The sequence below is a fragment of the Eptesicus fuscus genome, chromosome 10 (genome assembly GCF_027574615.1).
Source record: "Eptesicus fuscus isolate TK198812 chromosome 10, DD_ASM_mEF_20220401, whole genome shotgun sequence".
Classification (NCBI taxonomy): Eukaryota; Metazoa; Chordata; class Mammalia; order Chiroptera; family Vespertilionidae; genus Eptesicus; species Eptesicus fuscus.
This window is the reverse complement of record NC_072482.1, coordinates 32,023,684-32,049,012: the sequence shown is the minus strand read 5'-3', so window position 1 is coordinate 32,049,012 and position 25,329 is coordinate 32,023,684. Positions and strand designations below refer to the sequence as shown.

Sequence of the window (25,329 nt, the reverse complement as noted above, 5' to 3'; positions counted from 1 at the left end):
TCCAATTGGCATACAACTATTGCATTATTGATAGAGTGGGAAACTTTTGACTGATTTCCATGCATGATGGTTAGGGAAAAAAATGATTCCTCCTCTAATGCTGCCATTATGCTTATCCACCCATAAAATGTTTCATATTCCCCTCTCCTCAGTATGTCCTACAAAAGGAAAAATATTATTTGTCAGCTTCCTGCAATATGAGTAGCAGCAGGAATATTGAGAGTGCCTTGCCATCCCACAGAAGCAGCACCATTGACCCAGCACAAAGTGATAAAGCCACAGGGGCATGGAAACTAGTAAGGATGGAAATGTGTGAAACAACTTATTTGTATCCAGTGGTGTCCCCCAAAGCTCACTACCAACAAAACCTGTACCTGGGGAACAACTGTACCTCTACCTCCTGGTCTGACCTCAGGAATCTCTCAATATGCTACCCACATCTGGAGGGAAGTTGGCTCACATAGCAGCACCTATCAATACTTTGAGTTTCCATTTACTGTAATTAAGTGATAACATTCACTCTCTTTAAAAGTGTTGGTAGAGCCCAGCAGGCATGGCTCAGTGGTTGAGTGTGGACCTATGAACCAGGAAGTCATGGTTTGATTCCTGATCAGGGCACATGCTGGGTTTGCGGGCTCGATCCCCAGTGTGGGATGTGCAGGAGGCAGCCGATCAATAATTCTCTCTCATCATTGATGTTTCTATCTCTCTCTCCCTCTCCCTTCCTTTCTGAAATCGAATATATATATATATATATTTATATATATATATATATATGTAATTTAAAGTTTTGGTAGAAAGACAATGCTTCCTGTGCAAGGAAAAGGCAATTTCCAAGGCAAATTGGGACTTAAGATATCCAGGCTGATGGCCTGGCTTATACACTGCCAGCAGTTACACAGAAGCCAAGAGCATGGGCAAAGTTTGAATAGCTGGGGACATTCTGAACAGTTCTGGGGAAAAAAGCAAAATGAACAATCTGTAGGTTTTATTGGGGTGGGTGTTTTGTAGTCTCCACTTTCAACTTGAATGTGTAACATCAAGGTTTCTGTCTGATCTATCAGTTATACTAATAATAAATCTGCAAATGACAATTGTTAGCTCAAGTGAACACCATGGTTATGGAGGGTATACTCAAGGCAGTTCTAGTAAAAAATACTTAATTATTTCATTTTTAAAACATCTAGGCCTATTCCACAAAAGATTTCAGTCAGAGGAGTAGATACTGACACTCTAGGCCAGTGAATAAGTAATTAGTGATATTAACCTTTGCTAATCCCATAACATGACTTTTCTATTTTTGAAAATAAATTTAGAATATTTCAAGTATGCTGAAAAGTATAGAAAATTATACAATAAATACTGATAAATCCACAATCCAATGTTGTCAGATCTGAACCATCTGCCATATTTACTTCAGATCTTTTTACTTTTTAACAAACATACAGATAGAATTAAAGCTCCTGCAAATCTTTTTTCTATGAAATTTCCTTCCATATTTCAGACCCCCCCCCAGATAATGCTGAAAACTTGTTGCTTCTCTAGTTACATAATTTCTTTCAGTATTTCCTTTGATCAGAACAGTTTCCTGCCACGTTTCAGTGGTTACGTAGAGAAAACTGACTGCAGGGATTTAGTAAAGCCCCTTACTTTCCAAGGCCCAGAGTTTTCTTGTTGTTAAAATGGACATAATCTGTTCTTGCCCACCTCACAGAGCCATAAAGTGGTAAAATTAAATTTCTGTAAGGAGACACTTTTGAAAACTCTATCATCAAATACAAACTATATGGTTACTTAGGAAATAAATCTCCCTTTCTGAATATCTCCTCCAAGGCCAACCAGATGTATTAAGACCTTAATGTCTATCCACCACAGAGAAATGGTGCATAATCCATGCCCTGGCCCAACTAATAATAAGTTTGGTGGCCATACCAAGGATTTTAAATATTCTGTTCTATCATTGCTATACAGAATACATGTCAGTTCAGATGTCTTAGTAGTTGGTTTCAATAACATAATCCAAGATGAAAAAAAGTAAGTAGTGGCTGTAAGATAAAATCCCTTTTCTCCAGAGTGGAGCTATAATTAGTAAAAAACCCAGGAAGTCAGAAAGTGGCTACTAATGTCCCACTGTTGCTGTTCATAGGGAGAGAAAAAGAATAATTAGGGAATCGGACCCTAGTGCTAGTTTTCACAACCTGATAGCCTCAGCTGCCTCACTTGCATGTCTACATATTCTGTGGCAACACAAGGTGACACTGGAATTTTAGCAATGTTGGCAACAGCTGTTTTGTCTGGGACCATGACCCTAGTGGGAACAAGTGGCAATAAAATGATTAACTGGCCATGTCTCCATTTTATAGATCTTATGTATCTTTATTTTTAAAACCTAAGGAAGTCACCTTATTTTTAAGAAATAAAATTACTATATTCATTGATTCAAATAAATGGTTAGGTTCATTTTTTTCTGAAGATATTATCATTACAGTACATGGTCTTTGGTTATTTAATAGGCCCAAGAGACTCGGATTCTTTGCTGAAAGGAACACTGAAAAATATGACAAAACCCTGATCAGTTCAAGGCTCCTGGAAGGGATGTTAAGAATATGAATTAAATTCCCAATTGAGACATAAGAGTCTCAAAATACATATAGTCATCTACCAGGTGTTTGATCAAGAAATCAAATGTTTTAATCAGACATTTATTTTGTCATTCGTCTTATTCAGCAGTCCAAAATGTTTGGGGTACTAATTTGTTTTGGAAGTGGGCCTTGCTATATGTGGAAAACAAAACTTTGCACCTCGAGTTCGCAGTATATAATACATAAAGTTGGAGATAGAAGACATAAAAGTTGAGGATAGTGGTAGATCATGGGGTACAGTTACAGTTCTATGGTGTTTTGAAGGCATACATGTTCATTGCTATGGCTGTTCATCTGATCCAACCCATAACTTATCAGAAAGGAAGCAACAGGACAAAATGGACTTATTATATGTGATTAGAGTCTCCATCTTTAAGGAAAAATGTAGTATCCACTGGACTTAGGCAAGATTAAAATTAAATGGGCTACTAACAAAGCTTTGTCAGTTTTCTTGCTTTCTCTCAGCAAACAAACCCACTCCCTGTGTATGTAAAGACTAAAAATAATCTGTTAAAAATGATGTGGCCATTAGAATTATCAGTAGAAACAATGATGTTATCACATCAAAATAAAAATCTAACCATCTCAGGTACAAGCACAAATAAGAAGACTTACAAAGAGAGCTGTGACAGGTTGACCATTGTCCTTGTCACTTATTACCATTAACTCCTTCCACCCCCCAACTCCTACTTCCGCTCTCCTTGGGCCCTACATGATAACAGCCACTCAGCTCCAAAACCTTTTCTGGGACTATTCTTCTCCCAGCTCCTTTACGTTTATTAAATACAGTCAGCTCTTTCCCACCTCAGGCCCTTTGATGCCCCGATCTTTCTGGGTGGGAAGTTCCTGCTCTGGCCCTCACGTGGGCTAGCTCCTTTTATGGTAATGTCATCTAGAAGTCACTCAGAGATACCACCTGGACCACCTTATCTGGAGTAACAACTCTTCCTTCCAAATCATTCTCACATACCCACTCAATTCCCCTACACCTACAGCACCTCATGCTAAACTGAAATTGTTTTGTCTGCCTATCGAATTGCTCATTAACCACTGCTCCCCCTCCCACACAACAGTGTAAGGTCCTGAAGGTAGAGGCCTTGTCTGTAGTTTGTGCGTTGCTATGTTGTGTTTTTTTTTTTAAACCACTATCTCAATGTTTGTTATAGTGATTAACACACAGTAGATGATCAATAAGTATGTGTTGAATAAGTGAATTCAATTTCACACTCTAAATTTATTCTTTTAACTGTGTACACTGTGGTATAACCATGACCTTCAGGACTGCACAATGACTCACGCTTTAAAGGTGAATGAAGTTCTATACTGAAATTAAAGCTATAATAGAAACAACAAGGTTATATGTATTTTAAACCGTATTGTTGTTTTAGAAAAGAAGCTTAACTTCCATTGGAGTGAGGTCCCACAAAATTAGCACTGTAGGATTTTGTCAGCATTTTACAATAGATGGGCATTAAAGATCCATGAGCTAAGGGCTTTCACTTCAAGAGAGCATCTCACTGACACTGAAAATGACTGTAATGAAACAGCATTTGTATTTAAGATACAAGATAAGCAGAAAATGCAACAAAACCCTAAAAATAAATTTTGAAAATCATGTAGATTTACAATTAAGCATGGAAAAATTTCCATACCTTGCACATCCTTCAAAGGGCTGTGAAGTGTCATTCTTTGCTCAGAGCTTTACAGTGAAAACAGTAGAGGGAGCTGCTGCCCCACATTACAAATTTCTTAAATTTCTGTTTCCAACATAAATTGCTATGCACTGAAATGTGACACATTTGAGCCCACTGCTCAATTCTCATGCTGCAATAATGAAACAATGCACAAAAACAATGCCAGAAAAAAGAGAAAGGAAATCAAGAGCCCTGCCTGGAACAGAGAGAAATAATAACACATCTTAAAATTAATGTGGTTTTAAATAAACACTTTTTTACACTGATGATGAATGAGAAGTAAAGTTAATGTCAAATGGATGGGCTAATCGTAAGTCCTTTAATGGCTCATTAGTTAAAGTCTCCTGCCCTCCCTTCAATTCTGCCTCATTCTCAGCTGCTCCCCTCTCTTTTCTGAAGCAAAGAAAAACCAGAATATTTTGAAATAAACTAAGACATTTCAAGTCTCAAGACTTTCCAAGTCTCATTATCATAACATAAAGCCACTATTTTCTGTTGCTTATTCTACTCAGATAACTAGAAGGCTTTAAAGAAAAAGAGAAGTTTTTATTAGAGTGTGAGGGATAGTAGTTGAGACTTAGAGAAGGTCACAACTAATAAAATGCAACAGCTCAGATCATGGATAAACCAGCCCCACAAGCCAGGAAGAGGCTGTAAATCAGAGAAGAAAAAACATCACTGAATGCTTAGACGTGGTTGTTAGTACTACTACTACCTGATTGTTGAGTAACTTTTAGGTATCTCTTTGTGAGTAGATTTGCATATCTAGAATAAGTATTTCATGTTGAGCATATGGTCTTTCATTTTAGCAATTATTTGAAAGACATTCAAATGTTTAATTGAATTTTGAGAAATTGGTAAGAGAAAAAAATGTCTTGGCTCAGTTACAGATTCAAGACAATCTCTTCCATCTACAATACTATATGAGAGAATGGATGTTCAGAAAGAGTAATGGCTTTAAGTGTATTTAGATAGAGTCTTACGTTTATAAGAAAGTTCTTTCACATACTTGGCATTTGATTCTTCCAGCAACTGTGTAAAGTAGTCGTGGCAGGTACTGTCATTTCAAATTTGCAGAAAAGGGAAGTCCAACATGGAAATGCCAAGTGAATTGTCCAAGGACACACTTGTGAAGAGGATTAGTTTCCTCTCTGTCTGTTTACACTGTCCCACTGTCCTATGGCTCTGCAGTGCCATGAGTTGACTTGGAAAAATCAAACTATTTTCTGTGTGTGGTGTGAAAAGTAAAGCTGATCTAGTCAAATTGCAAACTGGAAACTTGTCTTTCACACCTGTGATCCAGTAGAATAAAGTTGGGTTTAAGGATCAGTTCCTGGGTGTTAATTCTGGCTGCCCCCACTTACACTGGTGTGACCTTGGACATTATAAATTGAGGATAATTTCTGCTTCTCACCATAGCTGTGAGGCTGACACAAGGCATTGGCAGGAGAGTACCCTAAGCAGAGCTAGTGCAGTAATAAGCTCTCCTGAGCCATTCCTTTCTTTTGAACTTATTTCCTCGTTAGTGCTATTTCTTCCCCCTGGGAGATGCTTAATGCTTGTATGCTTCTTCTATGAAAAACTGCTCTCAACCATAATTTCAGTGTATTTGCTGGTATAGCAATCCAAGACATCTCTGCTTAATGGTTTCCCTCCAGTAAAGAATATTCATTCAAAATGAGATGGCAGAAAGTTATTCAGGGACATTTGGAAGCTTTTCCCCTTTACAGGTAAGATCAAAGAAAAAGCTGGACCAATGCTTTATAAAAAAATATGTTCATCACAAAGTGTTCTGACTAGCTCTGTTAACCTGTTAGCTGCTCTTCAAGCATTCCAATTAAGAATAACCCTATATATTGCCGAAACCGGTTTGGCTCAGTGGATAGAGCGTCGGTCTGTGGACTGGAAGGTCCCAGGTTCGATTCCGGTCAAGGGCATGTACATTGGTTGCGGGCACATCCCCCGGTGGGGGGTGTGCAGAGGCAGCTGGTCGATGTCTCTCTCTCATCGATGTTTCTAGCTCTCTATCCCTCTCCCTTCCTCTCTGTGAAAAATCAATAAAATATATTTAAAAAAAAAAAGAATAACCCTATATAATAAAAGGCTAATATGCAAATAGACCGAATGGTGGAACAACCAAACAACCGGTTGCTATGACATGCACTGACCACCAGGGGGTGCACACAGAACATGGCAGGCATCGGCAGCAGGCAGTAAAGTGTGGAACATGGCGGGCATCGGCTGGGGCTGGGATGGTGGAGCAGGTGGGGGGGGGGCGGGTACCAGACCAAGGCAGGGCGCTGGTCACTGTCATCTGGGTGAGCCTCTGGTGGTTACTGAAAATTCATTGCTCCCGTGTGCCACGGTCCTGCCTGGTGCTCACACCCACTGCCAGCCGGGGCCCTGATGGCTCGGAGTCGTCAGTGGGTGCAAGTGGGGCCAGTGCCCTCAGTGCATGGGAGCAGCGGCGACGGGAGTGGGGCTGCTGGCAGACAGGGGACCAGGGGCCACAGTGGGTGGGCCGAGACCCACCTGGTGCCCACCACAGCCTCGTGGCCCACAGTTCCTTTCAAGGTGCACGAATTCGTGCACTGGGCCCTGATTTCATTATATTAAGATTACATGTGTGTAAATTTCAAATAAGTCTTCCCCAAAGAGAGGAAAAATTGCTATTCAATGTGGAGAGAGGAGGAGCTAAAATGTAGGAATATGTATGGCTTTGATGAAAAACCAATTCATCAAGACAATTTAATAACTAGATCTACTTTTAGTAAATATTTCATATAAGAATTTTTTCCCTAGGAAATATACTTTTTCAGGGGGAAAGAGGTTTTCTATATATATTAAATGGAAAGTTGTGGGAAAAATTATTCTTTGTAAACAAAGTATCTTTTTGGTACAAATCTTTCTTTAAAAAGTGAGAAAATACAGATTTGGCTTCAGAACAAAGATTCACAAGTAGAAAAAACTGGTTAAAATGTTTTAATTATGGGAGTTGCTTCAGGCCATTAAAGATTTCTTTTAGTTCTATTTTTAAAAAATTTCTTTGACACTCCCTAAATAACAACACTGCCTTTGATTGAAGGAAAATCTCTAAAGCCCCATAGGGAAGAACATTTTCTCGAAGAAATCGAGCAAAGTATGCTGTTATCAAAGGATCCATGCCTCCTAATAACTCCTATTCTTCTTTGGTTCTTCTCTGATAATTACACTGAAGTTTTTCCCCTCTAACTTTTCTAAGGGCTAATTGCTTAAAAACACATGCTAAAATTTTATACTATTCATTTGAGGGATAGTACATATTACTTGATTGCTATTTGGTAATAGAGATAAAATGTATATATTTTTACATTTCAAATTGTCTTAAGAAATTCTAACACGTGCTTCAGGGATCGCACACGCAAGCCACTAGGGTGAGTCATACACCGTCTCCCAACCGCAACCACAAGTGTTTTAGCTCTGATCAGCCTTTCCCTCTTTCTCTTATTACCTTCCTTCCTGCTGTGAAATGGGGCTCATGTCACACAGGGTCCAATGTTGAAAAAGGCAAACAAATAAAACACAATATTTTGACTTAAAAATGTTCACAAGTGTTAAAAAATACAAATAGTCCCATGAGACATCTTAACAGCGATAAGAAAATATTCTGCTGATACTTTAAAAATAGTAAACAGACTAGAAGAGATAAATCAAAGAACTTATATACTTATATGCATAGCCCATGGACATGAGCAATAGGATAGTGATGACCTGGGGGAGTGGGCAGGGACTGTGAGGAGGGAGTTAAGGGGGGGGGGAGATATCTGTAATACTATCAACAATAAAAATATATTAAAAAATACTAAATAGTATGATAGCTGCAATGAATGGTGCTTATTCTCTCAACAATCCAACTCTATTGTGCCACTAGAGTAACATATCAATGAAATCCGGCATGGGACGCTCCACTTAGAACTCCTCACAGATTTTATATTGCTGCATGACCGTGGGGCTTGACATGAGGTTTACCAGGACCCTGCCTGGGCTTGACTTGTCAGCGCCGTGTCCGAACTGCGTGGGCTGCCCGCCTGCCGCCAATCCCCAGAAATTCAGCACTTAATTGTTTTTGTTCAGGCTGTTTTCTTCTATTCACAGTACTTAGCTTGCATTCTCTTTCCCCTCTATTTACTTCACTGGAAAAACCTTCTCAACTTTTAAAAAATAGCTTTATCAGGTATAACTGATATAAAAAGAACTGTATATATTTCATGCATGCAATTTGATGAGTTTGGACAAATGCACACAGTTAAGGGAAGACAATTTGAAATGTAAAAAATATACATTTTATCTCTCTTATCAAATAGCAATCAAATAATATGTAATATCCCTCAAATTTTAGCATGTATTTTTAAGCAATTAGCCCATGCAACAATCACCACAGTTAAGCTAACATATTCAATACCTCCCAGTTTGTTTCCCTTAGTTTTTCTGTTTGTTTCTGTAGTAAGAACACCTAACATGAGATCTACCGTCTTAACAAATTTTGAAGTGACTATTATATTGTTAACGATAGGCACTATGCTGTATAGTACAACTCTAGGATTTACTAATCTTGTATAACTAAAACTTTATACCCATTGAATAACAACTGTCCATATCTCCCTTCCCCCGCCGCCTCTGGCAACTACTATTGTGTTCCCTGCTTCTATGAGTTTGACTATTTCAGAAATTTTATGTAAGTGGAATCATGCTGTCTTTGTCCTTCTGTGACTGGATTTCACTAAGTATAATGTCCTCCAGATTCATCCATGGAATTGCTTTTATTTAAGGCTCAACCTTTATGCTTCAATTTTCAATTCCTGAAGGAAACCACCCCAACCATTATCTTTTCTAAATTGTCACCCTCTGTTCACATTTCTGTGAACTAAACTTGAATCCCTAGAAGACAAGGACACTATCTTACTCATTTTTTCTGCAAGCCCAGCTCCTAACAGAGTGGTAGGCATCTAAAAGGCCTTAAATAAATGTTTGTGAAACTGTTAAACAATGTGAATGAGGAATAGTTTCATTGCTTTTATGAGCTCATTTTCTTCAAATATTAGTTAATATGATCTTGAAACGACTGATTTCAAAAAACTCTGTTCATTTCTAACATTTTGGAAACAATAATCCTCTTGCTAAAGTAAATTATGCTTAGAAAATGAAACATGAAGGTGGCAAAGAAAAACGTTATTTTACCTTCCTGACCAATGCTGCCCTTAGCTAATACTTGTAAGTACGAGTAGGTGCTTCAGAGGAGTTTCTGCAGCCTGCTGGTATGCACATCATCAATTCAACCAAACATGCAAACAACTTCAGAAAAACCCAACAGCTGATATAAACTGTACCCCAAGACACAGTTTTTATAATTCATGTAAAAGATATTTTAGTCAACTAGAGGAGTTATTCCAGAATAAAAAAGACAAGGAGTTTTCATAAACCATAGTTCTTAAGCAGAAAGTGAGCTGATGGTCTAGTCTCTTACTTTTTCTTTTAAGTAAAAGCTGACCTATAATAAAAAATCTTCTCTTTTTTGCTTTGTTTTCCCCCCTTATTTTTGTAGTCTAACAAATTGGTATCTCATTATATTACAAAGAATAATAAACCATTTTTCTTTTAAATACTGTGGACTCAGGATTCAATGCCACTGTGTGTTAGACCCATAGCTGAGTTTAAATTGTAAATCTAATATTTGAAATAAAATAAATACCTCTCTACCCAAACATTCTGGAAATAAACTAAAACCGGTGGAATTAAATATTATACATATTTTCATATAGTTGCATATTTCTTAATCTTCTAAATTCTCTAGTCAAATCATTTGATCTATAGTTGAGAACTCGTTCCAGGATTTGGTGTAATCCTTTTCTCTCTTGGACATTTGGCAAGCTTGTCAGAAAGGCCTTCAAATTCAAATTCCTCCTTTGAGAAAACAATTATCCTGTCTTGACTGCAGCATCATACATTCAGAAAACATATGAAGGTCTAATCTTGCCTGTTAGCATTCACCAGCTTTTCTTCTTTGTAGCAGAAGACAATTATTGAGAATCCTATAATGTGTTCTCTGTTTTGCCAGAGACCTTGGAATAAAAATCAACAAAGCTGATTCCTTTGTAGACTGGATTCCAGGGTGCCGAATTCATGCCTCTTTTGTTAACCCCCGCTTACTTTTATAATCAATATCAACTGACACCAGTACATTACTGGTAGAACAATTCCCTTGAATGGCTAAAGTGGATGAAATGAAATTCATGACAGGACAGCAATCATTTCTGGCACATGACCACATGCTACTGGAGTCTTGAAGTTCTAGGTCTGGCCTGAGCCCTCTAGTGGTGGTTCAGGTCTTTAAAAAGTTCCTTATTTTTTGGTCTTCACTTTCTCATCTACAAAATATATTAATTTGTTTACTTATTCATCAAATAATTAATAACCACATGCTACATGCCAGAAACTTTGCTAGGCAATGGTGACAAAATAGAGGTTTAAAAACATTCACAGTGCAGTGGGCAGACAAATAAGGAAAATAACATTTACAAAATCATGTGCTATATCTGAAGGAGGGATAATGTTATAGGATCGTGGGAGATGACATCGAACTCACTGAGAGCCCTGACAAAGGCCATGTAGGAGAACTGATGTCTGAGCTGAATCATGAAGACAGAGGGATGCTTTTCTAGGTCTGCGGGAGAACATTGCGAAGCATGGTATTTTTGAGATAGTAAAGGATGATTACACTGTAGATTGCAAATGAAGGAAGGGCACAGAGGAGGATAGGCAAAGATGGGTCCAGGGCAAACTACGAAGGGTCGAGAATGGCATGCAGAAAATGTGGAATCCTTCTTGAAGACAAGAGGAGTTATTCAACAGTTGTAAGCCAAAGAGTTACATGGTTAGGGTAATGATTTAGAAATATTCATCTGCTTATAGAAGGCAGAGGCAATGACACCAGCTCTGAGATGGCTACAAAAACACAAATATGAATTGACAAGGGCCTAAACTATGGCAGTGGCAATGAGGAAAGAGAGGAGGAAGAGAAGGTTCATGGGCTACTGGAATGTAGAATTGACATAATTTAGGAACTATCTTGATGTGGAGGATGAGGGAGAGTTTGGGGCATGCTACGCTACTACTTTGTAGTACGTAGTACGTAGGAGACCTCCAAGTGGAGATGCTGGAACTCAGGAGGAATGTCTGGGTTGAAATAAGACTGGGAATCTTTAATCCATGAAACAAATAGATAGGGGAAGAGGGAATCTTGGGGAGCACACGAGACTTAGTTGGAAAGTTTGTAAGGAGGACATTCTGAGAAAAGAGAAGTGTATGGAAGGTCGCCTGCCCTGTTTATCGGAATTTCGACTTAGGGGAGACTTGGGGGAGTGTCAAAGGCGGTGCCCCTAATTATTCCTTGACCTTTCCAAACAAGTGTGTGCACGTGCAGACCCCCAGGTGCTTACTGGAATCCTTAGGCCTAATCTTTGGGCGCCCTTGTCTTGAGGACAATGCAAACACATGTGTTCTCTCAAGATAACTCACCCTACTGATTGTATCTAAAGATAAAAACTGCAATAAAAGCCGAATGAGGCAGGCAATCGGGGCTGTCTGGTTGCTATAGCCAGGCAGTCTCTTAGCGTCTCTTTCACAAACGTGTCAGAGTAATCCATTTATCCATTGCTCAGGGTCTGCTGGTCAGCCCCGGCAAGGGAATGTTGTTAATGAAGGAGGAAAAAAAAAAAGAATGGTCCCAGAGGTAGGAGGAAAAAATGTCAATGTCACTGAACCAAGAGAAAAGAGAGTTTCAAGGAGGCAGCAGTTAGCAATGAAAATTCCTATATAGCAGTGAAATAAGATGGAGCCTGAAAAGTGTCCTGGGAATCTCACACTGCAGAGACCATTGGTGACTACAGAGATGGCAGTCGCAGTGGAGTAGCTTGGACATGAACCAGATTCTAGTGGGTTAAAGAGTCAGCAGAACCACAAGAAATGGAATACCTTTTCTAGAAGCTTGGGGTAAAGGAAAAGAACCGCTAATTGGCTAGAAGATCTTTATAGCTTTCTTTAGCAACAACATTCAATGAAATTCTACTAATAAAATAATGTATTAAGAAACGGGGCATGCTTCCCCAGAGACCTCACTACCAGCCTGGCTGTTAAGAAATTGAGGAGATTGAGGAGTCAGGTGGGTTTGGAACAGGATTCATGTATTTGGAGCCTTGGCTTAGAGTGCTCATGCAGGCAGTATAGCTGTTTCTGTGGTGTAACGAGATGTGGGTGAGGTGTGCGGACAACTACCAGCCTCCCTTATCTTTTGGTTGTTGTGGTGGTAGGAGGTATAGGCAGTACATTTTCAACAGTAGAAAGATGTACATTATTACCTACAAGGGAGTAAAATACCCCATAGATAAACACACAGAAATAAAGAGGGATTCTCCGCACAAAACAGTCATCCTATTGTTTACTCACAGGGGGTCCTGGGGGTCCTGGTTTTCCTGGAGGACCTGTTTTTCCTCGCCTTCCCTTAAAAATCAAAGAGAAAAAGACAATAAATGATGTGACTCCATTTTCTTTTAAGATGAGACAATATTAAATGGCAATGTTAAAGACAGTAAAAATTAACTAAAAGTTTTTAAAAAATTCCAAATCCACATGACCTTTAAACATCAATGAAGTCTAAAAGTTATGGGCCAGATATTAACAATCAAGATGAGAAAAATAGTGCCTGGAATGAATAAATCTTAACTGTTATTAGCAGCCCCTGATACTCTAATAAAGTAGTATAAAGCATCTGAAAGATGATCTAAGATTGGCATTTTATCTGATGATTCCGTGGTTTCAGATGCAATAGTACATGCATTTGTCATCTTAAATTGGTGTTTCTCAAAGAGTGGTCTGAATTCTAATTTTATAGGAGTTGCCTGAGGATGGGATTGGATGTTAAAAATGATATTATGGGCTCCGTTCTAGACTTACTGGTTTAGAATTTCTGGGGAAGGAAGTTGTGAATCTGCATTTTTAAAATCACTTCAGGTAATTCTTATGCTCACTAAAGTGTGAAATGCACTTCCCTAAGTCATATCATAATTATATATGCTGTATAAAGTACATTAACTAACTCTTTTCTTCCCTTTGGATGGTTAAGCTCTTTTATAAGTGAACTAAAACATATACTTGCTTATTAATTTTCATTATTGTAACTGAATGTTAACTCTCCCAAGTTCACAACCAGCTAAATTCCAATTGCAAGAGTTAGAAAAATAAGATCGTGCTAACATTTAAAATTGTAATTGTTTACCTAATATCCTTTAAAGAGCAGTTATTTATTAGAAATTAATTTTCTTTAAAATTTTCCCTTTCTAATATAAGGAAGTAAGCTTAGGTATTGAAAACATTTTGAATAAGAAGAATCTCTGAGCATGTTTTCTAAATATGGCCATGCTATTTCATTGTTACTAATAACTTTTTAATTACCATATTGGTAGTATATTAATACATGTTAAGGCTTGTTTCTACTGAAAAAGTAAAAGTATTGGGTTGATCTTTTAAGGACTTTTGGGGAGAATTATAAACATACAAATAGAAAGGCCCATTTCATTAGTAATTTTCTTGCTCTAAGTCAGGCGAAGTTTGATCACTCCGGCTTGGAGTGGGGTAGCAGGTCCACTGCCACCTGGACCAGTGAAGTCAGCTTTGGTAAGTAATCACATACTACACTGTGATTCTGTGGGAAATGCTTCCATTGTGGCTGCAGGCAAGTTAAATTCATACCACCAGGGCTTACAAAAACAGCAGCTGTTTCACAAATAATCCTAGCTAACATCTCCAGAACAGATTTTAAAACATTTTATCAAAAATAAAAATACAATTAGTGGTGTTTTCATCTACCCTCTGTTTCAGAGATCTGTGAACACTGGAGTTCCTTTGGGAGATTGTAAGATCGGAATAAATATACAATTTAATATTCTGCATCCATAAAAAATGTTATACACATGTACACCATTTTTCTAGTCTTATAGTTTAACATTCTGAAAATCAATATATTGGGTCTTTCAGTAAATGTAAGTCAATTAGCCCCTGAGAATTAATCAATGATTAAAAAGTTTACTTGGAAAGTGGAAGCACTGTAATCTAATTCACAAGAGGACAAAGGAACAAAATCAATGGCATTCAAGTAGTTGTTCGGTTTTTTTTTTTAGGTTGAGGTAAGTTAAATGCAGGATCAACGTTTGTGTGCATTCTCCTTTCTTTAAAAGAGACAGATTTATTGAGTTGGGCAGGAAGTGGGGAAAATGAGGCTGACTATTGATCAACTTTTATCGCAGAGTTAATGTTTAAGACAAACCAAGTGTCAGATATTGTGATATAGCATTGGCATGTTTTAAGATGAGGAGTGAAAAACATTCAAGATTCAGTATGGTTGGGCAAACATCCAAATATCTTGAATATCACTGCTGATTTACACGATCTTTTAAGTCAGTCTTGCATTGTCGGCGTGCACCGATGTGTATGTCTAGAGTGCAGGGGAATGCTGAGTGGGTTTATGCATCCTTGCTAAGAGTGTTCATGCAGATCAGATATTTTTGAGGCTGTTAAATTATTGGAACATATTGTGGGCAGGTAACTTCAGCCAGCACATGGTTTCAGTTTAAATGTGGTTTCTAGTCTTATATTTCTAGTAACACCTAAAGCAGATTTGAAGAATTTTTTTTAAGGATGTGCTTTACAAAGCAACACAGTCACCATTTTCTTAGCCATTCCACCAAATATATTTTAGGAACAGGGTTTACCTTCAGTCCTCATCTCAGCAACCTGTAGAAGGGGCTCTGACAAGACAGGGCAGAAGGGTGAATGGATGAAAAACATGGGTGGAAACTCCAGAATATTGGGGGCCACAATTTAATAGTTCAAGCCCATTCTCAGACATCATCCTTCCCTCCAAGAAGCCCCAGGAATGAACTCCTTTGCCTTCTTCCTCACAATCAAGGCCCCCAGCTGCACTGAACACGGTCTCATAGATTCCTTTTCCTCCAAAAGATCACTCTTTTCACTTAAAAGCATCAGGGAAAGGCAAGACCCTACTTAAGAGACAAAGTAGATTTTTGGTAAGGTAAATTTTATGATTTAAGCTGGGATAATTTGGGGTGTATTTTATCATTAATAACTAGAGGCCCGGCGCATGAAATTCATGCATGGGGGGGCGTGTCCCTCAGCCCAGCCTGCACCCTTTCCAATCTGGGACCCTCAAGGGATGTCTGACTGCCCTCGGACATCCCTCTCACAATCCAGGACTGCTGGCTCCCAACTGCTCGTCTGCCTGCCTGATTGCCCCTAACCACTTCTGCCTGCCAGCCTGATCACCCCCTAACCACTCCCCTGCCAGCCTGATTGATGCCTAACTGCTTCCCTGCCAGCCCAATTGCCCCTATCTGTCCTCCCCTGCAGGCCTGGTCACACCCAACTGCCCTCCCCTACTGGCCCAGTCACCCTTAACTGCCCTCCCTTGCCAGCCTGTTCACCCCTAACTCCCCTCCCCTGCTGGTCTGGTTGTCCCCAACTGCCCCCTCCTGCAGGCCTGGTCGCCCCTAACTGTCCTCACCTGCAGGCCTGGTCACCCCCAACTGCCCTCCGCTGCAGGCCTTGTCCCCCCTCAACTTCCCTCCCCTGCAGGGCTGGTCCCCCCAACTGTCCTCCCCTGCAGGCATGGGTCCCCCCCAACTGCCCTCCCCTGCAGGGATGGTCCCCCCAACTGCCCTCCCCTGCAGGCCTGGGTCCCCCCAACTGCCCTCCCCTGCAGGGATGGTCCCCCCAACTGCCCTCCCCTGCAGGCCTGGGTTCCCCCCAACTGTCCTCCCCTGCAGACCTGGTCCCCCCCAACTGCCCTTCTCTGCCAGCCCAGTCACCCCTAACTGTCCTCCCCTGCAGGCCTGATTGCCCCCAACTGCCCTCCCTTTAGGCCTGGTCCCTCCCAACTGCCCTCCCCTGCTGGCCTGATCACCTACAACTGCCCTTCCCTGCCGGCCATCCTGTGGTGGCCATCTTGTGTCCACATGGGGGTGGCCATCTTGTGTGTTGGAGTGATGGCTAATTTGCATATTACCTCTTTATTATATAGGAGGATTGTGCTAAGTCAAAAGGCATAAACTGCAACTCTCACCCTAGGGCTAAAATGAGATTCCTCCATTTTTCTGAGGAGAGTGTAATCAGTGAATCTCTGTTCTTTTCCTCATAGGGAACAGAGGAATTAGATGAGGCCACCTGGTGCCAGGGGCTGAGGCTGGGGCTGCTGATACTGATGGGAGGAATGGTTATTGCGTGTTTGCTCCCCTTTCTGTCTCCTTTTACTTCAGTCCCTTTATTACAGGGCTCACTCGGGACCCATTCATTGTAATGTGAGACAAAAAGTAGGGAGTTGGCTGTGGGTGGGGATGAAAATCCTGGCCGATTACAGACAAATGAGGCCTTCCTGGTTAGGATTTCTTTTCCCAGGTCACCATTTGTTCATAAGCAAATTGGAGTCTGGCTGAATCTCCAAATGGATGGAGAACTACTGTTCCAGCATAATTACACTTGGGTTAATCCAACACTTTTCTAAAAACTGGAACATAAAGCACAAAATACAGATTTACTATCTCAGGTTGCCCTAGAAACCTCCGTGCTCAACATGTCAGTTTCTTGCTTGGCAAAAATGTAAAGGTTATTAAACAGTAGTTTAGATATTTTCAGAATGATTTAAGCCCAGTGGTGCTCAAACCTGATAGTGAATTGGCCTGGTCAAGAGGGCTAGTTAAAACAGAATGCTGTCCCCACTTCCAGAGTTTCTGACTTAGTGGGTCTGGGGTGAGACCTGAGAATTTGCATTTCTAACAATTTCTCAGGAAGGCTGATGCTACTGGCCTGGAGACCACACTTTGAGAACCCCTGCTCTAAATCTCAAGCTCTCATTTCACATTTAAAGTCAGCCAATCTTGTAGAGTCCCTAATACCTTATAAATCTTGTAGCTCAGAACTCAAGAGCTCGAGTTTTATGATAATGTGGACCCATTGTCAAGTTCAGGAGCACCAGGACTGAAATCTGGCTTTTCTCTTATGGAAACTTTTAGTGTCAAGATGTCATTGCTGTGCCTGGCTGGTGTGTTTCAGTGGTTGAGTGTAAGACTATGAACCAGGAGGTCACAGTTTGTTTCCTGGTCAGGACACATGCTCAGGTTGCAGGCTCAATCCTCAGTAGGATGTGCAAGATACAGCCGATCAATGATTCTCTCTCATCATTGATGTTTCTATCTCTCTTCCCCTCTCCCTTCCTCTCTGAAATCAATAAAAATATTTTTTAAAAATGATGTCATTGCTGTAAAACTGGTACTTATACTTTGCAACAGGTTTGTTAAGGATTCAAGAAAGAGATCATATACAAAATTCCTATCACAGATCCACTAGGATGGCTACTTTTTAAAAAAAAGAAAATAAATATTGGTGAGGATGTGGAAAAACTGGAATGCTTTTGCACTGTTGGTGAGATTGTAAAATGGTGCAACTGCTCTGCAATACACTATACAGGTTCTTAAAAATTAAAAGCCGAACTACAATATGATCCAGAAATCCTACTTCTGGGTATATCCAAAATAATTGAAAGGAGGGTCTTGAAGAGACATTTGCACACCCATGTTCATAACAGCACTATTCAGAATATCCGAGAGGTGGAAGCAAGCCAAATGTGCATTAACAGGTAAATGTATAAACAAAATATGGTATCTATACTAATAAAAGGGTAATATGCAAATTGGTCACAATGCCCTCACAGTAGCAACCGAACAGCAGGCTGCGTGGGGCAACAAGGCTGGCAGGGGTGTTAGCGAGGGACAACCAAATGACTGACCAGCAGGCTGCATGGGGCGACCAGGCCAGCAGGGGGTTAGTGAGGGACGACCAAACGACTGACCAGCAGGCTGCATGGGGCGACCAGGCCGGCAGGGGGGTTAGTGAGGGACGACCAAACGACTGACCAGCAGGCTGAATGGGGCGACCAGGCTGGCAGGGGGGTTAGTGAGGGACGACCAAACGACTGACCAGCAGGCTGCATGGGGCGACCAGGCCGGCAGGGGGCGGCAGTGAGGGGTAACCAGGCTGGCAGGGGGGGGCAGTGAGGGGCAACCAGGCCAGCAGGGGGGGCAGTTAGAGGCAACCAGGCTGGCAGAGGAGGGCAGTTGGGGGCGACCAGGCCCGCAGGGGTGGCACTAAGGGGCAACCAGGCTGGCAGAGGGGGCAGTTGGGGGTGACCAGGCCAGCGGGGGGTGGGGCAGTTAGGGGCGATCAGGCTGGCAGGCAGAGGTGGTTAGAGGCGATCAGGCAGGCAGACAGGTGAGCAGTTAGGAGCCAGTGGTCTCGGATTGTGAGAGAGATGTACGACTGCCGGTTTTGGACATCCCCAAAGGGGTCCTGGATTGGGGAGGGTGCAGGCTGGGCTGAGGGCACCCCCTGCCCCCCATGCATGAATTTTCATGCACCGGGCCTCTAGTATATATATAATGGAACATTATTCAGCCTTAAAAAGTAGAGAAATACTGTTATGTGCTACAACATGGATGAATCTTGATAACATCGTGTTAACTGAAATAAGCACAGTGAAATAAGCACTACAGGACAAATACTGTCCAATTCCACTTACATAAGGTACTTAGAGTAGCGAGATTTATAGAAACAGACAGCAGAATGGTGGTTACCAGGGGTCGGGGTGGAGGAAGTGAATTTACTATTTTAGTTTTACAAGCTGAAAAGGTCCTGGAGACCTGTTTTACAACAATGTGAATAGACTTCACACTATTGAACTATACACTTGAAGATGAGAATTTTATATGTGTTTTTACCACAATTTTGTTTTTAAAAGCACTCCAACTGCAATGTCCGATACATGGTGGTAATAATAAATGTTAGTCCCTTTCTTTCCTGCCTTTCTACCATCCTGAATCCAATTCTCCTTTTTTTTTTAAATTTAAAAAGATTTGACAATATATCAAGAAAACCTTCTAAATTATGCACTGTGGATCAGTTTAAAAGTGTAACCAATTCTTAACTACGCACATGGAATTTTTTCACCTAAAATAACAATCAAGATGGCTGTTGAGAGTAGAAATAGAAAAAAATAAATTGTGGGTTATTCATACAATGGAATACTATATAGCAATGAAAATGAATGGAATATAACTACCTGCAACAGTGTGGATGAATCTTTCAAAACATAACGTTGATCCATGTATATAAGGAATTAAAACAGGCAAAACTAACCTATTCTGTTATAACAGGTTACTGATGTAGGAGTGGGGGTGACTGAAAGAGCATGACCAGTGTTTATGGGGTTGGTGACATGGATATTCTGAACTATGTGCTGATTTACAGGGGTGTGACGAATTTCTGAAAAACCATCAAGTTGTATCTTTATGGTATATGTATTTTTCTGAATAGATGTTATACTTCAATAAAAATTTTAAAAATGTCCCTAACCGGTTTGGCTCAGTGGATAGAGCATCGGCCTGTGGACTGAAGGGTCACGGGTTCGATTCTGGTCGAGGGCATGTACCTTGGTTGCGGGCACATCCCCAGTAGGGGGCGTGCAGGAGGCAGCTAATGAATGTTTCTCTCTCATTGATATTTCTAACTCTCTAACCTTCTCCCTTCCTCTCTGTAAAAAATCAATAAAATATATTTAAAAAATTTAAAAAAATGAAACCAGATTACTACAATGAAATGCTTTTATTTGAATTATCTGATGACTTTACCTGTCTGCATTTACTATGTGCAAGGCCACGGAGAGTCTCCATTGTCAGGAAGATAAAAACAAATCAAGGCTTTTTAAACGAATAACATCTACAAATTTGCAGCAGTAAAAATAACCTGATGCTTCCAGGATGACTTGCAGGAGGAGAGCACGTGTATCTTAAATTAGCCACTTGATTTATAAACATTTGGCCCCCAGGAGCATTAAGAAGGGAAGAATGCAAATAATGGACGACTGGTACTCATCTGACAGATGGTTTTTGTTGTTGATGAGGATGAGGATGATAAGGATACAGCAGTAATCGGACTTAAATAAAGGATGGTATGCAGACCCCAAACCCATGGAGGAGATGTGTGTAAATAGTCTCTCTAAATTGCCAGGTCTTGCTAATACAGCTGGCTCCTCTTAAATATTTCTGTCCCCATGTGTGTATTTAGCACACTCTTAGACATCAGCTCAGTCTGAACAAGGTATCAAGAAAATGTCAAGGAAGAGGAGACAGGGCCTTGATTGGCACCCACAACTGTGAATGAGGTGTTAATTACACAGGAAAACATTACACACTATCTGGGAAGTTTCATTTTCTTTTTTTACATTGTGAGCGGAAGTAAGATTGATGGCAGATGTAAAAAGTTACCACATTTTGAAATCAGTGATAGGTGAAAAAAGGGGAATGGAATACTTATGTGCGCAATGAATAATATCCTAAGTGCATTTTATTTCTTAACAGAGATTTAAAAATACACATATGACAGCCACAACACTAGTCACAAAGGTCTCATTATTTCAGGGATCAGACAAGTGGCTCTTGTAAGGACATGGGAAGAAGATGTAATTCAGTATGAACAAACGATTCAAAATAGGTTTAGAGCTCAGGAAAAATGAATCCACACTGTGATGCTATTCTCAATATTGCCTTCCTCATTCAGGTTGGAATCCCAAAACTTCTAAATCATTCCACAATTTCTCTATCTCTCGGTCCCTTTCCTTTCTTTATCTTGGGTGGAATCTACCAGTAACTAATGTGGCTTTTCAAAACAAGTCAGACATTATGACATTATTACCTAAGGCCCCTCAGTGACAACTGAACAAATGATAATCTGAATAAATGATAACACTACATCAAAACAAGTGGTATGGTCTACGGTTAGTAATGTCGACAGTCACTGTTCAGGATTTCTATTAAGTTATCATGTTGATACCAACTTGGTCATGAAAATAAGTATAGCCAAGGTTTGACCTCTTAACGCCTTCTGACTGGATGAACCCAAAAATCTACTTCCCTCTTCTGCCCTGAGCTGTCCATGTTATGCTAGGAAAATATAAGAAAGGTCTACGATTAATGACTATTAAAATGGTTACCATTGATCAAATGTTTGCCATGGTTCAGGAATGGTAAGTACCAATTACGTGGTTTCATTTAATCCTTTTAAAATCACAGTGGTAGGTAGTATTGTTCCCATTTTACAGAGCAAGTTTAAACATCTAGCTCCAAATCACTCTCCTCTTACTTGGTGGGGCCAACATTTAAAACCAAGTGTATCTGACTGGCTTATTTCACTTAGCATAACATTATGCTAAGTGAAATAAGCCAGCCAGCGAAAGATAAATATCACATGATCTCACTCATTTATGGAATATAATGAACAACATAAATTGATGAACAAAAACAGATCCAGAGACAGAGAAGCATCGATCAGACCATCAAACCTCAGAGGGAAGGTATCGGAGGGTGGGGGTAAGGGGGAGAGATCAACCAAAGGACTTGTATGCATGCATATAAGCCTAACCAATGGACACAGACACCAGGAGGGTGAGGGCATGAGTGGAGGGGACTGGGGAGCAATGGGGGGATAAGGACACATATGTAATACCTTAATCAATAAAGAAATTAAAAATTAAAAAAATACACCAAGTGTATCTGATTTTAAAACCCATAATCCTCAGGATTAAGGTGTCGTCGGTGGGTATCCTGATCATTCACAATTTAGGTTACTTTGCTGCTGTAATTGTTGAAGTTCTCTTGTTTCCTCACAATCAAGCCAGATTCTTAAATGTCCCACTTATTACTTTGCTCTTTGGAATTTGGGTCTTACTAGTTCTTACCCACTCATCTGATTCCTGCTTGCCCTCGCCTCAGAGTCTACTCTGACTTCTGCAGGCCTGCCAACATGCCAACCACAACCTTCCATTTAGATTTGTCTGGACTCCTGATTGCCTTGCCAAACCACCGACTCTCTCAGCCCTGGTCTCTGGCTCTGTTTTCTAGGCCTGCCATTGTCAATCTCTGCCAAGGCACTTGATTCGTCTTGGTATCATGAGTGGGGCAGTGGTAGGGTGTGGCTACACAACTTCCTGAACGTGCTGTGATATATTTTAACATCTTTGTATCACATTAACAGGGTGGGTGCTGGAAGTGCACTGTGAAGAGCCCTTTTCTGCATGTTTGGAAGTTCCCAGCAGGCCCGTGCCAGACTGGCGGAGGGGAATCAGGCCTTATAGACGGTCTTCCTCATCCGAGAATTATGCTACCGGGCTGCCACATCACCAAGCATCTCACAATGCCTCATGAATGCAGAATTTTCTCTTCCATTTTTATTAAGGGAATTAGTATATTTTTAATCTTAGAGTAGGTAAAATAACAGGTAGAGGAACAAATAATGCATATAAACTGATAGCGTCTTATTTAATAGACATGTTAAAAGGAAAACAATGTGGTGTGGTTCCTCAACAAACTTCAGACAGGTGAGAGTCTGGGCCAGTGAAACAGGAATAAACTCAGCCTCACTCAGCACGGAACAAAAAAAATCGCTAATGACATTTTACATTTTGATTTGAGTTAGTAAAGTTATAAAGGGTATATTTTCAGCATTTTTTTGAGTTGCCTACTTTAAAAGATGAAATGTATCCTCAAGGGGTACAATTTTGGAACTTCATTTTCAATGTGAAGGATCAAAATGACTAGCACCAAATGAATTCACAGGAATGCATTTTGCAGCTATTCAATAACTGCTTGGTAAATGAAGAGAATTCCAGAGGATCTGTAAGTTGAAACTATAAAGGTCACCCAGTTTTGAAACAGAAGAATTTTCCATGCATAATTCTCAATTCATTAATTTGAATTAAAAAAAATCTTTATTATTGAAAGTATTACATATGTTCACCCCCCCACCCCACTGACCTCTTCTAGCTTTCCCCCATCCCCCACCCCAGGCCTTCACCACCCTAATGTCTGTGTCAATGGGGTATGCATATATGCATATAAGTTCTTTGGTTTATCTCTTCCCACCCACCCACCCCACTCATCCAACCCTGCCTTCCTTCGGAGATTTGACAGTCTGTTTCATGCTTCTATGTCTCTGGATCTATTTTGTTCTAAGCAAAAGAAGCTAGTCAGAGAAAGACAAGTATCATGTGGACTCTAATGAACAAAATAAATGGATGAACATTAATATGAATTTAATGTGTTAAACTGCATTTGATTTTTGAATCAAACCCTATCATAAAGGTGAATCTAATAAATAAAATAAACAACATAGAACAGACTAATCAATACAGGTAATAGACTGACAGCTGTCAGAGGGAAGGGGGTTTAAGGGGCTGGGTGAAAAAGGTGAAGGGATTAAGCAAAGAAAAAGAACACTCAGACAAAGACAACAGTATGGTGATTATCAGAGAAATGGGAGGGGATATAGAAGAGGGTAAAGGGCATATAAATGGTGATGGAAGAAGACTTGACTTGGGGTTGTCAGCACACAATATAATATGCAAATGATGTATTATAGAATTGTACACCTGAAATCTATATAATTTTATAACCACTTTCACCCCAATAAAATTAATGAAAATATTTAAAAAGACGAGTAAATTTATTCAGCAAAATTTGATGGTCTGTGTTTTACATAAGGGAAAATACATTAAAATGGTTAAGTCTGGATCTTGCCTTCAAGGTAGGAGGAGGGACAGTTATGTGCAACAGCTATTGAATAGACCTGTTCATTTGGTTATAGCTAAGCTCAGGAGTTCTGGGGAGGGATAGTGAGTGTTAAGTTCTTTGTCAAACTGCTCATGTTCTACCTTTCCATAACTCTTTCCAACCTTCCCTTTGGGAGGGGAAGGGGGGCAGAGGGACATCAGATGGGAGGGAAATGTTGGCATTGGAAGCTGTCTGTACACCTTCACCAACAAGAAGGGGTACTAAACCCTGAAAATTCCCTTCAAATAGGGACAGTTCTCCCTGGATGCTTCTGCACTGACATAGATGTATGCGTCCTCTTTGGGCCTTTTCTCCTCTAAGACTTATCACGAGCCTTTCAATCAAGTGTGTTCAGAAGGTATTTCCTAGCCTGCCGCTCCTTGATCTTGCTTGATTGATATAAGTACTGGGAAAATGTATTAATGACCTTCAAAAACTGAACACTTGGGGACATGCCATTATACAATTACTGGTTATATTTTTTCTTGATTTGAATATTTTTCATTTCCTTTAACTTAGCATTCAATGTCACTTAAAACTGTCACTGGGTAAGGCAATCTGGAAACTTCTTCATCAAATCTATCTCCCCACAGTCTCTTTCTCCTTCAGCTCCAACCTTTCCCCAGCAGAAGGTTAGGGCTTCCCAGTAGGTCCTACCAGCCCCACCAGTGGGTCCTTTGCTGAATTATGTTAATGTTTTCCTTTGACTTTTCCATCCCCTGTAGGGAACTATCTCACAGGCCAAAATCCTGGTTATATCTTGTTCTCTGCATCCTGCTACATGTAGTACACACACACACATACATACAAGCACACAAACACATAAATACACACATAGAGCCTAACCAACTCATCTTTCTCAACTGCAAAAAATTTCCATAACAACTTTTAAACTCTCCATTTGTTCACCCACAGCTTTTCACTGTGTTTTTATAGGACATTTTTCCTACTCTCAACTGGCACATGCCCAGATTCATTCATTAAATCATTCAGCAAACACTTACTGAGTTTCTACTGTGGCCAGAACCTTCCCTATACTGTGGAAATACCATGTCCTTGTACAGCTTATATTCCAATGGGCATAATAAATAGTAATAGATGATGCATAGTCCTTACTCTCTGCCAGACACTATCTAAGCAATTCACATCTATTTATTCATTAAGTCTTCAAAATACCTCTGTGGTATCTCTGTTTTACAGAGGGGGAAACTGAGTGACAAAACAACTTGCCAA

At 40.2% G+C, this 25,329-nt stretch overlaps 1 protein-coding gene across 1 annotated transcript in view; it reads right to left on the bottom strand.

Annotated features, from left to right (window-relative positions):
* COL19A1 (collagen type XIX alpha 1 chain) overlaps nucleotides 1-25,329 on the bottom strand; it is a 294,498-nt gene that overhangs the window by 89,385 nt on the left and 179,784 nt on the right. Inside the window, exon 15 of the mRNA XM_054722351.1 lies at nucleotides 12,818-12,871. Within this exon, the coding sequence (XP_054578326.1) occupies nucleotides 12,818-12,871 (54 nt within the window). The remainder of the gene's footprint in view (nucleotides 1-12,817; nucleotides 12,872-25,329) is intronic.